This window comes from Cyphomyrmex costatus, unplaced genomic scaffold (genome assembly GCF_001594065.2).
Source record: "Cyphomyrmex costatus isolate MS0001 unplaced genomic scaffold, Ccosl1.0 scaffold639, whole genome shotgun sequence".
Lineage (NCBI taxonomy): Eukaryota > Metazoa > Arthropoda > Insecta > Hymenoptera > Formicidae > Cyphomyrmex > Cyphomyrmex costatus.
Window position 1 is genome coordinate 1397643 of NW_017280199.1, and position 24475 is coordinate 1422117.

At 34.8% G+C, this 24475-nt stretch overlaps 1 protein-coding gene across 1 annotated transcript in view; it reads right to left on the reverse strand.

Annotated features, from left to right (window-relative positions):
• The window catches only part of dpr12 (defective proboscis extension response 12), a 140265-nt gene that overhangs the window by 44068 nt on the left and 71722 nt on the right, over nucleotides 1-24475 (reverse strand). Inside the window, exon 4 of the mRNA XM_018547396.1 lies at nucleotides 7785-7919. Coding sequence (XP_018402898.1) covers nucleotides 7785-7919 — 135 coding nt within the window. The remainder of the gene's footprint in view (nucleotides 1-7784; nucleotides 7920-24475) is intronic.

Below are 24475 nucleotides of genomic sequence, written 5' to 3' on the forward strand. Positions count from 1 at the left end.
AAGTTATACACAAAAAAAGATTGTAACATCCCCCAAGTGATTATTTTTCGAGTTCGTATCGATTGCTTGAGAATTCAGTTTACTAAATTAATGATTTTTTCGAAAAAATACGAATGAAAAATATCAAAAAAAACGAAGAACAACTGAATAAGATTAAAAGAAGACGAAAATCATCATCTTCATGACTATTTCAAGAAGCGGGGAAAAATAAAAAAATAAAAAAAATACGAAAATCAATAATTTAAAATGAAGACAGTTAATTAAAACTAACGGAAAAAAAGGAAAAAACAAATAATAATCTCATAAATTAGACAAATCCGGAAAAAAATTTTAAGGATGTATAAATGCTTAAATTTTTTAAAAAATTAAGTAAAGAAAGAACCTACGTTGTAATTTTAGGTGGATTAACAAACCAGTTTGGTATTTTCCAGATTTGTTTGTGTATCCCCAATAATTCTGAATCGCGCGCATAGCGCGCGCAGGAAAGGGCTTGTATATTAAAATCTACTTTGTCACAATTTAAAAAAATTACACGACTGAAAAATATTGTGTTATTATTACATTCTGCACCACATTTCAGGAAATTGTCGGACAACAGAGCATTTTCTTAAAATATTTTTTCTGAAAAAAAATTTTAATAGATTAAAATTAAAGAAATGCTTTTAATCCTAATCAAAATTATTCCAAGAAAAAGATGCACGGAATATTATTTACAAATTTGTGATTATAGCTTGTAATTTTTCGGTTTTCTTTTTAAAATAAAAAGATTATAAGTTGGAAAAGAAAATTTTTGTACACGATGATTAACATTCTTTCTTAATTAAATTTTCATTTTATTAGATATTATCTTTGTTGAAATAGCTGCAACAAGAAATATGTAGAAAATTATTGTATAATATAACTTAAATAAATACATATTCTCACATATTCTTTTGCAATATATAACACAGGTTTTAGAAATTTGCGCTTTAATTTAACGTTTATATATAGCAAAACTATTATTAATTCTCTAGTACTACTCTGTGTCTTTTCAGTACAGTCGATGTAACGTTTTCTCAAAATTCTTATTCAGATTTCAATATGTAAAAATGAATAAAATACAGTCCAGTTTTTATTTTAGTAAAAACTTATTTTTAAAGATGTTACAAACGAACAAAAATTTTTTTCAGATTTTTATATAATTCAGAGCCATAGAAAATATATATTATTTTTTTCAACGATCGAGAGTATAAACTATGATCGAAAACTCCAAAAAATTTTCCGACGTGGGACTTTTGGTCAAAAATTTCTTGGGAGTACCGAGTAGTTCTGTTCGAAGTTCTGGACAGTTCTCGACGAGTTCTGTCGAAAAGTATCAGGGCTCAAAGCGATTGGACCAACGGTTTCCGAGATATACTCTAAAAATTGTTGATCTTTTGACAAATGTCGCTGTATCTTGCAAACCGTTGGTCCAATCGCTTTTTCACCTTACAGTTTTCGATAGAACTCGTCGAGAACTATAAGAAACGCTACTCAGAACTACTCGGTACTCTCAAAAAATTTTTCAAAGATTTCTACTATTTTTTTAAACCTTTATTATTCTTCAAAAATGTTTTTTACTTATCAAGAACCCTAGGTATTCACAAAATAGTTCTGTTAAGCTGATCAGAACTATGCGACCTTGAATTTCGTTAAAAAGTTAGCACCCCATTTTAAAAAAATTATTAAAAAATGATTATTAAGCGCATATGTCATTAAAAATCATAGAGAACTCTTCGTATCGTCAAAAAGAAGCAGGAATTATCATCAGAACTATTGTATGTAAAAATTGATTTTTCAAAAATTTTCAATTTTTTTTACATATCTGGAACTCTAGGCAATCGCAAATTGAAGCTATTAAGTCGCCCAGAACTATTCCACCTCGAAATTCGATAAAAAGTTAGCACCCCATTTTAAAAAAATGTAAAAAAAATGTTTATTGAGCGGAACTCTTGTTATTAACTATAGGGAACTCTTCGTCTCGTCAAAAGAAAGTGGGAACTCTAATCAGAACTCCTGAGTACTATAGTTGGGATGCTAACTTAACATTAATGATACAAAACACAAATGCATGTCTCTCAATGAAGAATTACGTTGATAATCAAGAAACTTTATTACGACTTATAATTGCGATTCGACGAGAGAAAGGAAAATGATCATCCTGATCATACTCGTATAATAATTATCATTTGACTATACTGTAGGATTGAAACGATGACTCAACTAAACTTGAAAACTACTTATTTTAATTTCAATGACTTTCCAATCAGAGAAATGCTATGAAGAAAATAAGTATTTCTTTCTCGCGATATATTATGTAATGTATATTTATCGCGATTATATTTTCTCGTAAAAATAAAAAAAAACGTAGAATAATTTATTTTTAAAGTGTTATATTTGTATCGCGAAAGTTTCCATCAGTTGTTGAATTACGTACATTATTAAATTTGTGTTTATTAATTATCAAAAACAGTAGAATAATTAGAATACATGAATTGCAATAATAAAACGAAAAAATGTACATTTTATTGCTAAATTTTTAAATTTGGTGTTTCTATAACTATAAATATGTTGAGCAAAGATGTGCTTTTGTTGTTCAAACGTAATTGATAGACGAGTTCATTCGTGTTCAGATAGATTATAATGTAAATCATCATGCAAAGTTATTACTAAAATTGGTAAACTTTTCATTATAGAATTTGTAATTATGCGTATCTATGACTTTTTTTTGTGGTTTATTTTCTCCTGACTTTTTATTTATAAACAAAATTTCATTCTCGTTGAGTGTTTTGAAATAAAAAATAATCTGCTACAGGCAGTTTCTATGTAAAACGCTCGGTTAAAAATGTATTAATACATCGCAATAAAATTGATCACAGTATCATTCAGCGATTCGATATTGAAATGAAGGAAATGTCATATCCGCTTATAAAACATTTTTCCGTCAAATGAAAATAAATAACGTTGAAGTTTTAGTACCAAGATAGTAATATGAAATTTTATAAAACTGAGATATCCTTGCGGAGTGATAAGTATAACGTGGGCACATTAACTTTTACAAGATTTACATGTTATTCGCGCGAGTAAAAGAATACTCATTACGCATTAAAGGGAGTTGAGAGAGGGCGAGATACTTGTCTCCCATTCGCGGCAACTTTTATCTACGCTATATACCCGAGTGGTCCAATGAAATCTTTCCCCTAATACGGGGATGAGGGAGAGCTTTATCTCTTGCTTTAAAGTTCAAAACTTTGTCTGTGGTGGCAATTCCAAAATTTCCTCTTTAAGCTCGGATGGAGCGAACGTAAGCGCGCTCGTATCGATCGATGTTCTCTCTCGTATTTCTTCTTTCTCTCTCGCTTCCTATCTCCTATTCTCTCTCTCTCTCTCTCTCTGGGATGCGGCAATTGTGTACAACGTAACCAATGACGCAAAGCTATAACATGCACGCGTGAAATTAAACGACGACGTGCGGTGAATATTAGTTTCTCGTGAGAATACTTAATTTTTTTTTAGATTGGTGGTATGTCATTGTGATAACTTGTTTCACCATAATATTTAATTTCAGAATAGTACAACTTAATCCTATATGGCTTATAGTATTCTACATGACCTACTCGTTGGATCAGGATAATTATACGGCGAATTCAACAGATAACACTGGTGAGTCGTACAGGCTGTTCGTCCGACTCGATTGCATCAGTTTATTGCTTAGTTTGTTTATTCTGTTATTGTTAGTAAAGCAAAATGTAGAACATCGTGGTGATATAATATTTTATAAGTAATTGCTTTCTCCCAAGAGTTAGTTATTAATTTTCGTAGTTCATTTTAATGTAGCTCTGTTTATATTGTACTTTACAACGCTGTATTTAGTTCGTATTTAACGTTTTGTTTATAACTAAAGAGAGAAAACTCTTTGAAGATATAATGAATATAGCCTAGGCATGCTGATAATAAGTATATAGTGTAAACATATCGATTGTAATGTTTTATGGTACTTTTGTTATTTCAGACAATGGATTCTAATTTATTTGCTAAACATCGTAAAAGTAGATAAGTCAATTGTTTAGAAAATAGTTTCTTACATGTCAATAAACATGTTAATATGTTAATAAAGTTATAAAAGTAACATTAATTTACTTTATTTTTCATTTCTTTTTTTTATGAAAAGGAGGTTAACATGTATTATTTGGTATGCACTTAATATACCTAATGCTACTTTTTTTCTAAATTTTCATTGCACTTCTGTAAATATTTGAAAATGTCTTATATATTTTTAACGTTTAGAAATATTTCCTGTTTTGAATCCGATCATCAGTTTTCAATTCTGAAGTCAACAAAAAATTAGAAAGTATCGCATAGTTAGGTAAACCACATAGGAAACTGTTAACTTATTATTTTTGTCTTCTCCTTTTTTAATTTCTCTCTCTCTCTCTCTCTCTCTCTCTCTCTCTCTCTCTCTTTCTATCTCTATCTGTCTCTATCTGTCTCTCTTTCTCTGATAAATAAACCCTATATTTTAAGTGCGTCGATTTTTCGCTACAAAAATTGCTTTACTCCGCAGTCGCGTGATATTTCATTGTATATTTCACGGTAATCTTATTTCATTAAAATATATACGTCGAGATATTGCAGTTCGTAATTTGTATTCTTAAAAATGCAAACGACGTCCGCGAGATCAGTGGGATCCGAAATGCGTGGAGAAAAAAATCCCAATTCGCAGAGAGAACAAGCGCGAGGAGAGTATTATTTCATTCCCTTTTTTTCTCATGCAGTTTCTGTCGCTTCGCGTCGGTGGATTCACTCGGATTTAACGATGAAATTGTTTACCGATCGTGACGCAATTAGTTCAGGCCCGATATTACTTTTATAATTCTAGATATATTTCGTCGATGTACATTGTATTAATCAATGAAGCGTGAATTTATCGGCGGTTAAAAACACGAAATGCGCTGTATTATTAATCGATACATACCGGTACAGTTTGAATTTACATATCGCCATTTCCGAGCTTATTTAGCAAAAACTGCTCGCGAAAAGCGACAAGAGGGCGGGAGGAGGTGTATCGCCTGCCACGATCCGCAACGTCACACACTTTTCTTCCAAATGCGGTTCACCGACCGTTCGGTCTCGGCGGAAAGGAGAGAGTTAACTGCTGCGGTCGCGTGACGAAGTAAGATTAGAGGCGCGGTTGCGTTTCGAAGTTAAGCCGACCCGGTTGCACTTGCTGGAGTTAAATCGCCCGCATTTCGCTCGCCCTTATTTAGCAAACGCTCCGCGTTCCGGTGCACTCTACCTTTTTACCCTCAGGGGTGTATTTTTACAGACTCGCGTTTTGTGAATTCCGCCGGCTCCAACGTTTCGACACGTTCGCGTGAAAAGTAAAGAGCGGTTGCATGCGAGCATACATTTACATATATATATATATATATACATGCGTATATCCGTGACACGCGTGCCGTACGCGCGGATCTGCGTGCGATCAATTTTCAGGTACCGTGACAATTTTAATTTATCAGTTTAATTAACGGTATTTATGGCTGTGCTTGACAATTACTATAAAATCGGCGTAATGCCGAAAAATGGCGCGTTTTCTCTGCGTACACGTCTTTTTGAAAGCTATATACCTGATAACGTAATTATAATTTATGTATATATGTAAAAATCGAGACTGATGACTCTCTGTAGTGGAAGTCGCAAATAAATTCTGATAATTAAATGTTCTCTAATATTAATACGATTTCATGCAGATTAATGGAATAGCAAAATAATTCTACTATATTATGAAGGTATGTGTGTGATTATTTTGGCACAATCGAGAATATCTTTAATTTAACCGTATTGGGCTAGTTTGTTTTTTCTTTAATTTCCTTGCAAGCGATTCTTGTAATGGATGAAAAGAAAGCATGGAAAGAATGTTTAAATTTACATAAAAGTAGTGCAAAGTACTGTAGAATTATATATACAACAGGAATAAGAAACATAAACAAGATTTGTATTTCTGCGCCGCGCCATTTCGCTTTGCTTACATCTCGAATTTTTCTAATGAATTCAGAATAACAATGCCTTACGAACTACAATCGCGGAATTAATGATGTTTATCTCGTCGGCTATACCATAAGTATAGAACACGAATTAAACGAAGAAATAAGCCTGATGCCATCTAGATGTTTCCAGGAAAAACTTTTGTACTCTCACACACATATACGTATTGAAATAAAAGAATAAAGTGACTCGGTGGCACCCTGTTAAATTGGGAATGGAGGATAGTCGGCACGCAGTCGAAAGGTCGAACGGAACACGAATTTAATCAATTTCCGGCCGCACCGCAGCTACGCGGGCACGAGTGCAGCGGTTTTAATTTATCAGTTTAATTAATGGGCATCTGGTATACAGGGTTGCCAATTAAAATAGAATCAACGTCATCGGGTCCCGCGATTTCTTCTTTCGTCGTCGTTGAACAGAGCCGCGAATATCGAGTGAGGGGTGCAAGCACCGCGCCGTGTTTGCATATTGCGGAATCCGCAGACAAGCGGCAGATCCGATAAAATGACTGAAATATCGCAGGCATATGTATAGTACATCGTGAATGCCAAGCTTCTGCGCCTTGGACGGGAAATGCTACGATATTCGAGAGGGCGAAAGTGCGGCAGCTGTACCATATATATATTCGCGCGCTTTCCGGAAACGTTAATAATCTATAGGGATATAGGTCAAATGTTACGAGGACGAATGAAACGACGAATGCGGGATTACAAGCACGATACGCGCGAATTATTCTTGTTAATGTCATATCGTGCCACGTTCGCGAGCGTATGAGAACGAGTTGGCGAAGCTGGTTGCTATTAACGCATCTTGATGATAATTAATCCCGCGCGTATGCGAACGTCCCGAAGGATACGCCTTGCATATTGCAATTTTGTTTATGAAATGGAAAAATTACGTTGCGATGCAATCCTCCCTCAGCGTATCACCGAGGTTTTACATTAAAAACTCATGTAACCAATTTAATGTTAAATGGACATGCAAGTGGACGTTATTGCTACAATTGGAGAATATTGGAACTTAAAATTTGGTAATAATCTTTTCCAAAGATATTAGAGGTAATTTTTTTTATGAGATTTGTGTGTTTTTTTTTTTTCAATATTTACTAAGATTATGTAAGAAAACGATTGACTTTGATACAAGAATTTGTAAAAATTCCATATATAAAAGAAACATATACATAACACGATATAAAAAAAGACGATGGAAAAATGCAATATTTTATGTACGTTAATACAGATATTTAAAACATTGTATTTCTCAGTAATTACAGGCTTGATAAACAGCAAATAACATGACGCTAATAAAGATGAAAATCAGGTAAATTGATTGTTTTCAATTTGTGTGTGTGTTTTATATAAAAGAAAATAATTTTTATACTTAATAAAATGAAATTTCGCTATGTGTACGACACCGATCGAATTGTGTAAACATATTAAAAATGTAAATGATTTAAAACACCGATATGATCAAACATAGTACAAAACAATCAATACTTGTTAATATCCGTGCAACGCATGTGATATACTACGAGTATATAAACGCGCAAGCTTTCGCGGCATAACTGTATAGAGATGAAAAGGAGGTCGGTTTAAAAGGAAAACTGCGTGTATAGTCGCTGCGTTATCGCAAGAAATTTCTGTTATTTACATTTATTAGCGAGCTCGCTCGTATCTGCATAAAGTAAGCGTCTCGCAAATGTGGCATGTAGCGTGTCTTACCTTCTCTATTATGCACACGAGATTTATGATAGACCCTACGTCGACGTGATGCTCGTCGCTTCCTAATATAAACGCCTCTGGTATCACTATATTTAGATTGACAAAGTGTGACAGTATCCCTGCACTTCTCGAGACCTGCAAAATAAAAAATACAGCAACTGTGAATTTGCATAAAAAAATTTAATATGACGTTTGATATAATACGAAGAAAATTTTAATGTGAAAATAATCAGATTATGAAGATTTTTTTTTAATTTATATTCTAGTTAAAAAATTCAATAAAATTGTTTAATAAAATATCTGGAATAATTATAGAATCCCCAAAATAAAATTTAAAGAAAAAGCGCGATATGTGAATTCTTACAATTCATTTTGTTTTAACTTCGTAAATAATAATATGCATATAGTGACATATACATATAAAGTCGGGGGCTAAAACCAATCATAAAAATTAAATAATTTCCACTGTAATATCTGATATATATAATAACTTTTTACAACGAACGAAAAAGGGTAAAAATATTATTGACTAAAAATATCAAACATCTTTGATGCTTCAACGAATTGTGACAGATTAATTAATACTCATCAGTTGGGATCGAAAACTTCGTTAGCAGTCATATTTATGTATTTAAATCGGCGCAAACTACGTTTTAATTTTTTAAAATAATGAACACTTTAGCTAACCGTCGCGATTTCAAAATACTTTACATACTTTCGGTCAGAGCCGAAATATTATATGCTTCAAAGTATGCAAACGCACAATGTGAAAGCTGAGTGAGCATTAATTCAACGGGTTTCGAGTACATGAAAATCGGCTTATCGACGACTTTGTTCGAAAATGTTGTAACCCGAAATACCGGGTTTTTCAGTACAGTCCTTTAAATATTCAACGTAAAACGGAGTGCTTCTCTGGCAGTATTTCAATCTTTTTCACAAAAAAATCTTGAAATAGATAAGTCTATGTAGCATACATATATAAATAAAATATACATAATTTTATTTTAATAAAAGTTTAATGTGCTTTGCCCTGTTAATAATTTAAAAATTATTAGTTTTATAATCTTTTTCATTACGTTCATCTATATCGTGACATTTAATTGCATAAAATTATATATGGTATAAATATATCATCTCTCAATATTATAATCATATGATCAATATGAGAAAAAGGTAAAGAGAAAAAAGAATATCGTATCAACCTTTCTAAAAATCTTCTCAACATTCAGAAAAAAAAGGAAAGAATTATGTCACGAAATGTGAATGAAATTATTATTATATACCGAATTTATACCTACCGAAAAATTGTCACGAAACGTGAATGAAATTATCGTATACTGAAATTATATGTATCGAAAGCCCTGTTCTCAAACTTTTTTCTTTTCTTTTGCTAAAACATCGCAAATAGAATATATTATCACTGCACCGTTTTCTTCATCTCTGAGTGATATTCGGAAAACAATGATGACCTTTTTTTTTCGAGCGCATTTGTTCGCCAAAAACCATCCTTCTATCCTTCCTGAGTATACCGTGGGATGTCGCCGGATATACGTATGTCGTTTTAGTGCGCTGGGATGCTGCAGTTTGCAGCTGCAGCGAACTCCGTAAGTCTCCGGGAAAGTTTGCTGCAGGACAATGGTCTTCGTAGGTAGATATGTATACGTAGGTAAATAGATACGCCGCGTTCATAAAAAAGCATTATGCGAGTTTGAGAAGTGTATCGTTCCGCTGCCAACTTGGACGAGCGCCGGTCGCCTCTGACGCGCAGAGAACTTTCTTCTTTCTCTTCTCGATTCACTGTGAGCGGCGCGCCGAACTGTGCATCCTCGCAAACGCATCTCTGCGCATCGTGCCGCTCTGTACGGGCGTCGCGGTAAAAATGTCACCGCGAATAAATATACAGTCGGATGCCGGCTGATGGTATTTTTTCTCTTTCTTTTTTTTTTAAACGTTATATGCGCGCCTTCTGGCCACGTATACATCGCGGTTATGAAACGTCATGAAACGCCTGGCTGCTCTCGCTGTTCTCTTATGCTCCTCCTTTCTTCATTTTTTTCGTTTTCAGAAAAATACACGGCGCAGAGAGAGAAAGAGGGGGAGAGAGAGAGAGAGAGAGAGAGAGAGAGAGAGAGAGAGGGGGGGGGGGGAGCACGCGGGTGTATAATCGCATTAATAAAACAGGGTATATTCTATGGACGACGCGTTATAATAGTGGCGCAAAGTCTTGTGTGCTTTTGCATGACAAAGGATGAAATTGACAAGCGCTGATGCTCTTGTTGTCACGGCAGCGGTGGATGGGTCACTCCGCAGTACAAAAGAACCGTGAATAGGAGACGAAAGCTCAGTTAATTAAATCCCCGTACGTTTAACTGTCTTGGAAAATCTGTTGTCCGGTAAAACGGCGTATCTCTCGGCTATACACCTGGACGACAAACGATAGCGAGAAATTGTTATCCCCCACGGCTAAGTATAGCAGCATTTTTTAATCAATCGACATTTCCGTTATCGCGTTTTTTTAAATTAATTTTTCCTCAATTTCCAACTGCATTTTGATTAAAAATTCAAGCCATTTCTCGCCGTTTGATAAGTTCTTCCTGCCAGTAAATTTAAGATTAATTCTATAAAAATATATATATAAATAATGTCTCTATTTTAATAATATATATAGATAATTCCGTAACTTGTCGCTTTAATTGTGATGGAAATTTGAAGATATTTTTATTAGTACAATTACTTAATTATTGATGTATTGGCAGTTTCGTAAACGAGGTCGGTTCCAGGATGATCGAGGGTTTGCACCACATGAAGTACGGAGCGCGAATTTGCGGCTACCCAATGCGATACTACATTCGCAGTGATATACTCGCTCACTTTGCCGGCCAGCTCCATAAATACGATGCAGCTGTGCGTATCTCGCTCCACTGCCTCTCTCGGCGTCAAATGAACGGTGGCGTGGTCAGCGTGTATGCAAAATCGTGCGAATTAAAAGTATATGAGTTCTGATTAATCGGTCGACACGCGACTCGCGTTTACCCTACCTCTCTCGATTTCGATCGAAAAGAGTGCGCCGCACATTGCACCGCATCGAGTGACGTTTATTTTCATCGTGCTTGAATAACGGCAGATAAATTTGCGAAGGAAATATCACTGCGCGCGCGTGCGCTTTTCTCACGAAATTTTATCTTTCCGCGGCAGAGAAAACGCTGGGTAGAGCGCCGCTATAAATGTTGCGCCATGAATTTTGTTCGTGGTGGACGACGAGCCTTTTTGCCGGCTTTTCAAGATAAAATCGCGGACCATCTGGCGCGGATATGCGTTTACAATTACCGTCGCGTCGCGAATTGCCTATGTAAATGCCGTTCGTCGTGCTCGCGTTTCGAACTGAGAGAACTGCGGATTTTTTTTTTTCCATTCACGATTAATACACAAGCCGCGTCGAGCTGGCTCAGAATAACCCTCCGGCGAGGATTATCGACCTCGTGTATCGCTCGTTTTCCTCTCTCTTCCGTCCTCTTCCATTCCCCTGTCCACCCCTGCCACCGAAAACACGCGGATACTCTTATCTGATGAGTGGCGGGCATAAAAAATGACGACTGTCATGGATCGGGCCGTTCGAAAATCTCCCAATTGTGCGAAGAAGAGCCGAGCGTCCCAGATTTTCAGGGGTAAGCCTCGGGCATATATCAGCCGAGGCCTCGTTTTCCTTGCGAAATGTTTTACGGGAATATGCTTTCTGCGTCGGCCATTTGACCTCAGCACGAATATATCAGAGAGATTCCTTATGGCTCGACGTGTTCGTGGCAGATGTGATTATCACACATTGACTTTTCCAGAATTAATGCGCGCGTTTGTCAACCCTCTCCCTTACTCCACCTAACATTTACGCAAGTCTTGCAAAAAATTTAATCTGCGGTGGTCTATTTGTTAAATTTGTTTAATATGCTTTTAAATAATAATTCCTCTTCTTTTGGCTGTTTTATTTAATTCACGTATATTAAGATTTGTTAGCTATGGTATTTTCAGTTTTGCAATTTATTGTAAAGCACGTATATAGAATATTTAAAAAGAATAAATTGATGTATTATTTGTCATTTTATAAAAAAACGAGTGATAAAAATAACATGCAGAGAGAGAGAGAGAGAGAGAGAGAGAGAGAGAGAGATATTTATTGTTTAAATTAAACACGTTCCTTAGAGAAATGGATGTATTTGAAATGTGTTGAAATAAAAATGTAATGCACTAAATCATAATTAACATGCAGAAGTAAAAATATATGTAAAATTAAAAAATATGTTCGTCAAAAACATGAAATTAAAAAATTTATTATAATACAACATATTGCACGTATAAGGATGTATACATCCGATATAATAGCTTTCTCTCTATGTTATTTTTGTCTCGCGTGTCTTTTTATGTATAAAATAACAAATAATGCATGAAATTCTTTTTAAATACTTTAGATACGTATTTTGCAAGAGATTGCAAAATAAAACATATAATATTTTGTTTATTTACTCATTGCTTTTAGTATCAATTCATTCAATCCTCTTTCTTGTATGCAATAGTTATAGTCACGTAATAATGAAAAATATATCCATCGCGTTACGAAAAAAATATTTTCCATGCAACCATTTCACAGTTGCTTCGGACTAGTGGTTTTGTAATCACGAAAATCTACAGGTATGACTTTTTCATTCGTCCCCGATCGTGCGTTGATTAAAAATTTCTATGTCTGCAGCACTATTACTTCACGTACCCACTCGCGTGCTTGAAAGTAGTAACGAGTCCCAGAAGTTTTTTTATTGCAATATTCTTATTTAATGCAATGCATAAAACACTACCGCACTGACACACAACGGACACGCGCAAATTAGATTAATGGAATTCGGTTTAATCAGTCGGATTATTATCTTTACAGTACATTAGTTATTTTGTTCGCAGTTCTGAACGTGAGAATACCAATAAATAATTTTGCATTTATTAACGACTATCCTCATATATTTAATCGGAGCCACATGTGTTTCAAATTCTTCGTTTTCTTTTTAATCCGATTAAGTGTGGTATGATAGTTACGTAAATTATGTACTGAAAATTGGAATGTTTCTGAGGCAGTAAATCATATTTAACGCATTTATTCGTTCTTCTAAATTACCGCAATTTTTATTTTTTATTTCCGAACACGGAGAGAAGGATTTCTTAAAATTTTCCCCTGAAAATATAGTAATTATGGTACAATACAATAAATTTAAAGATTTTTACCATGCACTTCAGTAAAAAATTAATCATATTTATTTTATATTTTATTGTAGTTTTATTAATAAATATGAGAGATTTACACAAAAATTCTTCGAAATATATGGTAATGTTGTCCCGATTACCATATTTTCAGGGTAAATTTTAAGATATAATTCTTTCCGTGAATACTCCAAAGGCATCCGTTCGTCAATTTTTCTACAAAAGGGATCATTCCTCTCTCGTATAAAAAAAAAACATGTATCTTTCTTATTATCTTCAAAGTGAACTACCGATGAATAGTGTTTCTATTTTCATAGTTATGAAGCTACGGAAATAATAATTTGTGGAAACTGAGATCTCGTTGCTCGTAACCTTTGCCTTTATGGTTTTACCGGACGCGGTGCACTAGTTTATATTTTCACAATAAAACTTGTTCTATCTTACGCGGCGCTCTCTTTCGCGCTCATTTTTGTACATTTAACGCATGGGTTAACGTCACGGGTAAGTACTTTCTGTAGAGAATACCTCTCTGTTGCGAAATAAAAGGTAGAGAACACAATTCAACAATCTTACTGTTAAAGGAAAAGAGGAAGTAATCGAAACTCATGACCATCTGTCCTCCCTGCCTTTGACTGTCGATTACAATATTCTTTCTCAGTACTAACATTTCGCATACAACTCGCGTGTCTTCATTTCTTAGTTTTTTATTTTAAAATTGTACATAAAAGAACAGTAATGTACCAATGTAACAAATATAATTTCCTCGACGGTTACTGACTTATACGATACGACTTCTTTTTACAGTCATATGGTCGACGTTCATACGTCAGTTTTTTCTAGAAAGTGACGTAAAATATTCAATGCATAAATACAACACAACGTCTTCATACGTCGACTTTCGCGGGATGGTTGATCACAAAGAACAGCGACGTGGAAAAAGCACGGATTCGTTCGGAATCGACGACGTCATCGTTGCCGTCTGTGTCGTAATTCAAGTTCTTTTCCTCGTCGGCTTGTCAAACACACGGACCGAAAGTGTCACCTGCTCGCTGCGGGGCACGATATATACGCGTTTCGAACTGGAGTGCTATTTGCTCGAGCCGTTTTAACTCTGCTTATCGCGTAAACAAGCGCGCGTCAATCTCGCTTAAGGGTCTACACATCTTAACTTTTCGGAATTTCTCTAGCGAACTGTAGTCGCATTTGCGTGTTATATTTTTCGTGTAAACGTAATTTTAATAATTTAATAAAATCGTCAATGTTAATATCATTAACTTATTGAAAAGTCATTACAATTTTCTTAATTAACCTTCGGCAGTTGACAGTGAACCCATTCTATTATATTCTTTATGTTGTAAATGTAAATTAAACTTAGTACCTATTCATTGTTTTTATGCGAGTTATGTCATTTTAATTTCTTGAAATTAACTAATGTGTGTGTCGTTTAATCGTTATAAGTGAAATAATTTTCATTGATCCAGCGTCAGTAATTGTGTTACAGATTTTGACGTTATTTTCGGAAGATGAAATACAAAAACATCGATAAAAATAATTAACAATAAGTATAATAAATCCAGAACATATATAATGTATTTATTTTTAAGATATGTCAATTTTGAACAGCAAAATGTGCCCGATACGCAGATAAGTTACGGCATATGCGTCTCTCTTTACCATAATGCCGGATCATCCTCTTATGTATGTTTTATGCCACACCACTAAGCACCTGTCTTGATCGTGCTTACGTTGGAACTTTCCACAGAGCGCGAAGGGCTATAACTCGCGTCGCAGCGTGCCGTGGCACGTTCGTGACCGATGATATACGTAATGACGTTCGATGACGTGTCAAACGGTGCGTGGACGATAGCTTCGTGGACATAAAGCCGTTTCGGGAAGTCGAGCTAGCGTGAATGGCGAGACAGTCGACATGCATGCATACAACAGCATAGTAATTTGCATGGAGCTCACGTAAAAGGTTTTGGGTGATCGTGAAACTCGGGATAAACTTTCGCGTGCCATCGCTTCTAATTCCGATACGGACGCTATCGACGTTTCTGTAAATTCGATGAGCTCATATATGCTAACGTAACGACGATTGAATGGGATAAAGCAGAAAAAAAAGAACGAAAGGATCAATGCTTGTATTAGCATCTTTTACAATACTTAGGCATCATTTCGTTTATGCTCCGATCATATATTAACATGAACGATCATTTGCATGAAATGAATTTGTCTGAAATTGTTCAAAGACAATTACAATTATTAATATTAAAAACGTAGCTAGTAGTTCTACAAAGAGCGTTTCTAGTTCCCATTTACAATAAATTATATATAAGTATACAGCATACATTTTTTTTGTAATACGTGTTAATAAAAATAAAAAAAAATTTCTTTTACAATGTATTGTTTAATTTATTTCTCTCTCTGTCTCATTCTATCCACTCGTTAAAATAACAGTCACCTAGTTTCAGTAACTTCCCAATTGTTATCCTTTCTAAAATCTTTGGAGTAGAATCTAATTCTAAAGAGTGACAAAGAATAACAATTGAGCCAATGCACAATGTTGAAAAAGAGTGGCTCAATTGTCAATTTCTCTAAGAGTGAGATTTTATTCTTTAGAGTTAAATTCTATTCAAAAGATTTTAGAGAGTATATATACCTAAATATCTAATTTTATTTGAATTAATGTTTATAAAAAGAGCTACAGCCACACGCTATATTTGGTTAGCGACGTTTATTGTACAACATTTGTATATAAATTATAAATTATATTTTTTATATCTAAGCCACTTATATTATAATTTTATTGGATCATTATAGCTATTGGACTGCTAAAATCATTTATTCTTTTCTTTTTATATCTTATATCGTATATTAATTTTTGTATTAATATATTATAGACATTTTATGTAAAAATCAAATTTCATGTTATAAAAAATAATGTGTGGCCGGCTATCTTTCGTATAAATTAGTTCAACGAAAATAAAATGTCATTTATAATGTACAAAAAGTAAAAAACGAAATAGATCACAAGAAATGAAGACTAAATATAACCACAAATCTTATAATAAAAACTTTACCAATTTTAAACTCTAATAACTTCGCACGATGACTTAAATTGCATGCCCTCATAAATACGAGTAACCTCGTCGACATTCTGCTAATAAAAACGAGTTAATATCTCTCCAATAATAATGTTTTCAGTTTTAATGAACAAAAAAGACACAAATAAACTTTTTTATCTTATTTAATGTTTTCAAAGGAAAGAAATTTTTATGGAATCGGATAAAAGCAAAATTATGTTATTTTATCCACGTCCCAGCAATGTTTGCCTATGATATATATATGTGAAATAAATATTATTAAACTAAACAAATTCTTCTTCAATAGATAAACATTTTCCATGAAAAGGTGTGTTTATAATTTATATTAAAAAGTATTTTGTTTAATATTCAAAAATAAACTAGGATCTAACGAAGTCATGGCAGAGTGAGGTCAACGTATCGTTGGCTGCTAAGCTGACATAATTTTTTCTGGCCTCTTTATTGATATATGTATATACACATACATATATATATACACACACATATACACATATACATATATAATACATATATGTACACATAATATACATAGTATATGTATAAAAGTTAGATCGATCGATGTTATCGCAAGTTCTTCCAGAGTGAAGAGCTCAACCTGGATATATCTCAAGCTATTAATTACAGAAACGTCAGGACCAGGAGGGTCAAGTTGTCTCGAGATAGGTCAGACGCGAAAGATCCGCACAAATGCCGTGCACACAGCGATCGGTTTAATCTTTTTATCTTTAGACCGTGCGGCTTCCGTGCTATTTATAATCCATAGGTACTTCTGGGAATTGGTCTGGGCACCTGTTTCGAGGTGTGACACGTGAAGTCCTAAGAAAAAGGTTGCACGCGGCAGGGCATTTCATCTAACATACCATCTGTATTACTTGACGTCGTACTTTCTTTCTGTGAAACGGGATGCAATACCCTGGGCGTCCGAACGCGAACGTGACAGACGACAGATTGGCCGGTGTACTTATGTCGATAAGAGGACGGGTCCGTATGAGAGCGCGCGAAATGTTCCTCAAATACATATATACGCGCTGCTGCGAGAAGATGAGAAAAATTTTGTACGGCCTTTAGGAGAGAAACGTATATTTTCTTATTTTCTGCTGTAATGTCTTGCGCCCATCATGCACGTAATGATATATCATTTGTAAACTGAATGTAGTCAGGTGTTATCGTGAAAATCACACGAAACTTCAACCATGTAATCAATGTGCGCAGGTATACCTTGCTGCCTGCCTTTTCATTTGCATAGCGATTCAGGGAATAAAGTAGACATGCTATGAGTTTATTTCACAGGTAGTTTTTAGATAGACATACGATATAGCTAATGATACTTCTTACATGTACAAATTTTTACTCGTATCACTGCAGAGAAATAAGAGAAGATTTTTAGTCCCGCTAGAAAATATAACGGCCAACGGCTATATAACGTTAATCAATTACGTCGTAACGTTAATAAATCCAGTGCAACATGATTATAACAACAACGAGCGTTTTAAAGAAACCCACGAGAAAATCCATTATAAAAATCTCTCTTAGCCATTCAAGACGCCGGCTGGTGCTACAGCCATTAATTACAGACGTCCTATTAACACGTGTTTCAGCCGCAGAAGCAGCGACGATGGCCACAATATCTCGCTTTTTGCATCGTGCCATCGTCATTCTCGAGTCTCGTGGAGGATACAGAGGGATGGAGAGAAAGAAGAGGACCAGCCCAGTCTGGCTCACGAATGCGTCCCTCGAATTTCCAGGACCGTGTGCCGAGACTAGTCCAGGACTGTTTAGAATGGTACGATTCGCTCGAGAATGAGAGCTTCCAGTCATAAAAGCTCCGGTCATAATGAGTTCTTTTCACCGTCTCCGTGTTTTCGCTTTGTTGAAGAAAGAGAGAGAAAAAGGAAGCGAGAAATGCTTCCACTCGACGATTTCTGCGCGCCTAAGCCTCGAAGTAAGCCGCGTCAACGTGGAAACACACAGTAAAATGTGCTAGTGGATAGAGAGAATAGCGGGAGAAACGTGAATACGAGGGACGCCAATGGTTGCCTAGCTCAACTTATTCGTCACTTTCGTTGCGGGCAACAATCATCGCGGAGAGCCTCTCTATTGTGTACCGCAACAACGGTCGGGGATTGTTACTGCTGCTACTGCTGCTGCTGCTGCTGCTCGTTGTGACCTCATGTCGACGACGCGTTGTGCACCACGTGTCGATGGAGCGTTCGATTATATTGCTGACATGAGTCCGGGCTCCTATTTATTTTTAATCAAAGAGGGGTGAGCGTGGGAGAGCGCGCGTCGCTCTTGTGATTAACGCGCTCCAGATTCACTGATCAGAGGAATCGCGCTCGACAGGTGTGTACAGTGTATACTCGATCGAAACAAAGAGTAGAATGGGTCAACAGTGTCTTCTAGAACAGGCAAAAGCGATTATATGTGCTCTGAATCTCAAAAAAAATCCTCTATCGCAAAAAACATATAGACGTTCTATTTCTTTGTATTATCGGGAAAAATGAATGCAATTAATCCATTGAGATCGCAATATATATAAATAACAAATATGAAAGCAACGAGTCGGATTTATTATAACCTTTTTGCGGTAATGAATATATTTTAAAATCCTCGTTCAGTCTAAATAATTATAATATTATTTATTAAAAGTTATATTAAGTTGCGATATTTATATTCGTTGAAAAATACTGTATTCTTAATAAATGTTTAGAAATATTTATATACTTATTTATATACTCAATTTATCATTTTTCTGTTATATGAATGGTAAAAAAAGATCCTGCGCTTTCTAGTTTCAACATTTATGAAACAAATATGATTTTAATGAGTTAATAATAAAAGCGACATTGCTTGATGTCGTGTAATTTTTCTATAACATAATAAAAAAATTAATCATGCTTTTTAATTTTATATCTATATAATAATGAAGCGATTATCAGTACGAACACTTTTACAATCAATATCCCATCACGTTCACATTGTTATTTCTTATAATCAGCATTCTTGTTCTTTTGAACAAATTTTAACGAAAGTCGTGTGATTATTACTTTCCTTGCATGATAAATTTGAATTAGTTGTTCTCGATAAAATTGTTCGAACAGCTTCGAAGAGTAATACGTCCTATCAACGGATCTGATCGGTTATTGAATGTTTGACTTGGGTGAGACATGGACGATGATCGATAGAACATCATGTTACACGTTATTAAAATACTTTAGTGATAGCTGTACAGCGATTTATCTTAGCCATCGCTTTCTAGTGGGGAGGGGACACGAGATAAAAAACGTCTCCAGCTCTTTTCTCGTCACTTGCGCGAAAGTCATCGGTACTGTACGGGTCATTGGTATATAGAATGCGTGTCGATCGTTACAAAGTCTGCCAGTATTCATAGGACGTACCAATGACGAGTTAGCGGGAAAGAGGATTGAACTTCCTGCAGTTCGTCGAAGTGATTCGAAGGTGAAACGAGCAGCGAAACATTTTCATTTCCCCGCAGGGTTCAGGACGACGACGCGCCGACATTCTGAACTCCACCACTCTCTTGTTAGCCCAGTTAAATCCGAGGTAGAGTTAATTCGGTTTGTTCCACGGTCAGGAATCTGGAAACCTATTGGACTTTGCTTTACGTGACTGACCGTTCTGGCAGTAGCAATTTCTTGGTAGACGCACGGCGAGAAAGTCATCGCAAACGCTTTGATGCAATGCACCATGTTACGCATGAGATTAATTCATGAAATTAACTTGATTTTAGTGATCACTTTTTGTTCCAATTGAAATAAAGCTTTATATGAGTGAGAAAAACACTATCATTGGTGTGTGAACGAAAAAAGAACTAATTTATTTCCTAAGTTTAGTAAATATAAATCAATTTTCCAATAATTTATAAAAATATTCCGTAAAAAAAAGCAACATTATTTAGTATATATTAATAATTAAAAGAAAATCCCTGAATTAGCATGTTCGTCATTATCGTATTTTTTTTAAAAAAGACTCAATAATTTCGGTCAATTTATCAATACACATCTTTTAGATCGTATAAGAAAATTTTTATTCACCTATACGTGACACACACTTATCTGTCATAAAAATTATGTATACAACGTGTTAACGTACAGTCGATATTATACATTAAATTTTACATTGTATATAGTACATTATTTCTGAGAGAATGTGCAAAATCTTAAATTGTGACATTTGTAGAAATAATTCGGAACGGTTTAAAAGTGTCTCACCTACATAACTACGTAGAACAATGTAACACTATACTTAACGTTCGAATTGACGTGATGGTATTACTGGTATCACATAAAGTTAACGACGTGGCATCGAATATCGTCACGGACAAACAAGAACACCAGTATTCGATTCCTAAGTTTGAGATTGCGGACAGTAAGGCGATTTCTAGACTGCAGAGAAGTTAAACAAGTATAGATAAATTCTATCTGCATCGATTTTCTGTTCATTAATAAGCCGATAAGTAGTCTGAAACGCACTACTAGAAACGCAAGTATAACAACGGATTGCGGATATTTAGAAAAAAAAGAAACACCTCGCCCATACTACGCGTGGAATCGTCATCAACTTCAAAAACTTTTCACTATAGGAAACGTTCACGGAATGAGGCCATCCGCTTTAAACCTTTGGTCGACCGAGGTATTGTATATCGACGTGACAAATACAGTCCTAGCAATATTTAAAGCGCAGTTAGTTTTATTGTGACGTGTAATTGTAATAGCTACTTTTTCCGAATGCCATTCGAGAACAATGTATTTTTGTATAAGGACGACAATGTGCATGTTTTTAAAACGATGTTGTTTAGTCTGCATTGGGTTATAAATAGCCCGTTCGTTCTCTTCGCAATAGAGAATTCCCCCGTCTAAATTTAAGTAGAAATTACAATCTCAAGATAAAATTATTTTATCAGTTTTAATTAAATATATAATTGCAAATAATTAAATAAAATATAGTAAAAATATATAATTTATATATAGATATATAAGTAATGTTATATGTTCTTAAAATAATATCTCTAAGTTAAACTTTTTCAAATAAAGACTATATATGTTCAAAATTAATTATTATTTTAGTAAAATCGCGATTTCTCTCGCAGTATAATCCTCGAAATTTGTGAGTGTTTCATGTAGATATATATATATATATATATGCACTGCAATGAAACTGCACTGTGTGATGGAAACCTTATTTTCCTTCGTTAAAGCAGTAAAAATTCATCGGTGTTGTACAATTATAGTCATATCAAATGTAAATGACGCACACATCCTATTCATCATGTCAGTGCTCCATTTTAACAAATGGATGAAACAAAATGATTATTTGACTTCCCAATTTTTTCCGAATTAAAATATATGTTCCAAAAAATGTAGAAAATATTCGCATATCGACTTCACGAAATTGTGTTCACATAAAATATTCTATCATTGTATTGTCCGATATTAAATTTAAATATTACGCAATGTATACATACAATAAATTTGTTTGGTAATTACGGAGATATATATAATGACGCGTATTTTTGTGGCACCGGGAAATTGTTTGAATATATTCATATAAAAGTCTATTGACAGTCAAATGTTCTTTCACCTGTTAAGAAAGTCGCAATTTCAACCATTGAGAGCGATGGTAAATGGCTTCTCTCTGCGAGGAGAAAGGTATTTGTTCGTCGGTCAGAAAATACCAATACCAACGACCTAGCACGTGATCGAGTACAAAAAGGAGGGCGGCTTTCTTGTGAGAGGCCAGGAGGATTTCTTTTCACGTATATAAAATAATTTCTATTTGCGAGCGCGCGCTTTCATATACGAGGGGACGCGGATATTATGTGACATAGGTATCTTACATCTCTTATGGAGTGGTAGCAAGAGACTCCATGTGAAAAGTGAAGTTCCTTCGAGAATGCGCATGGCGATCCTATCATTGCTCACGGCAGTGTGTGTAACGACGGTCGGTCCAGTATAGACGGATAAGACGAAAATTCGATTTGAGCCGTCGTCGTCAGCCTGTATCACGTATCCGCGGAAATGTTCGTTTTTACTCGAAATAAATTTCGCCAACGTGAAGACGAGCGACGAGTAGAATATCTCTCAGCAACACGCGACCACAGGGGACATGGTTTCTAACGCGAGGGTACACGTGGCACCTTTCTACCCACGTCCCTATGGTATCGTCGAGCTCCTCCTTTTTTTGAGACTCCTGGGAGACTTTAAAGATTCCAAGTTAAAACCGTGCGAGAGAAACGCTATCTTGAAAATTGCATTCCCATGACTGGAACATTTCACCATAATGTATCACTCTTACTCTACCTCGACTAAACCTGGAAGATTCCATTTTCGTTTCTACCTAACGACCATTGTGGCAGGATATTTTAGATCGAAAGAAGAGTTATGAGAGGTTAAATGATTATAGAAAATCAGAGGGGAATAGAACCTGTTTTTTGTTTACTTATACATATTATTTATATAAATTATATATATATAAATAATATCAATTCTTATTGGACGGCTAAACTTCAAACCGAATGAGACAATGCCACAACGATCTAAGCTGGATCACGGGTGCTTCTAAATAATTGTGTGTGAATTTATATACTACGAATGTAATTCCTCGATTACGCGCCGAAACTTTTCAGACTTGAAACGCAACACTAATAAACTACCGCAGTGGCATTGTCTCATTCGATTTAATATATTTAATATATTTAATATATCAATTTTTAATTGATTTAATATATCAATGTATATTGCAAATACAATGTTATTATTATAATAACATGTTGTTCGCAAAGCCTCGCAATATTCAATGCAAAACGTTAATAGCGCACTTTAAGTTTATATTAAAAATAGTCAGTTTTGTGTAAGAGCAGACATTAAGAATGGATGTTGAGCGGTTTTCTGTTCATTTCTATTACTCATTTTCTTACTTATTTACATACAAATTTAAGTTAATATTTAGTATTTATAAAGACAAAGTGTGAGTATTGCTTTATAAAGAGCTTTAAATTATTAATTCCACCATTAGTATTACTGTTTTTCCTCAGAATGTTATAAATACCTGTTAAAATAATAACGGATTAATGTTCGTTCGCATGTATTCGTATAACTACGTAAACGTGATATCGATTATTAAAAATTATAGGTCTCTTTGTCGAGGTTTTATACATCTACATATGATAAATGAATCACCCAGCAAGGAGAAAAAGTAGAAAAACATAGATTAATATTTCAGTTCATTTAGAACAGATTCTTTTGTCATAATACATTAATTTAAATCTATTCTATTGAAATGCCGACGAATCACGGATCAGGTAAATTCCTCCAATGACTACATTGTACTTTCATTAATTATGTGAATTCCAATAACACAATATTCGCGTTTTATGGATTTATAAGGAATATTTGGAATATAAGGAGATTTAGTTAAAATGGAATCACATGCCTTCTCACTTTTTGTGATATCCAATATTTGATCGCGTTATATATACTCCAAAAATCTGTGGAAATATAAGGAATCGAAATAACATTCCGTTCAGGTTTTCATATTGCGCGATAGAAAATGCTATAATCTTTTTATGACGCCACCGATTCCACTGGTGCTTTGAACGGGAAACCGCAATTTCCACTCGCGTACCACCCGGTATTCCCAGTCTCGCATCTGCGTGCGCAGATCTACACGCCGACCTTATTTCAAACATATGGTACGCTATATCCAATTCGAGTCTTACACTGATCAGCCGTCAGACCGTATCTATTCACAAGGGAGTCCTTACATTTATGAAAATAAATTGATTCTACCATAGTTTCGATCTTATAAAATATTTTAAGACATTTCGTGTTTTGTGAAAATTTACCAGCAATACTATATCGATGTTCCCGGCTTCTGGGTCGCGCACATATCCCGTGGGAGTGAATAATATAGCGGTTTCCGCAGTACTTTCAGTTGTGCACTTGTTGATCGAAAAATCGCAATTTGCATTTGCCGTCCGGTGGATGAAAGATAAACAACTGCAGGGCTTGTTATTGGCAAACGATCCTATTAATGTCTGCAATACGAAGAAATGAAGAATCGCGCGTTTTCATAAATAATTTAATCAAATTCCTTGTAATATTGGTGAAATATAAGTCCGTATAAATTCGTAAAAAATCTTTATTGCTTCATTATATTATATATTTGTTTATTCTTCGCGGGTAATTCTTTTTTGTTCTTACTCGCGCACGTTCGTTTGTCGAATTATTCGTGCAGAAATTACCGGCCAACCCGTAAAGTTTCATGCACGCAAAGATTCGTACGTTGCGTGTCAGCTGAAAATCCCGATCTAATTCTAACAAACAAAATGCT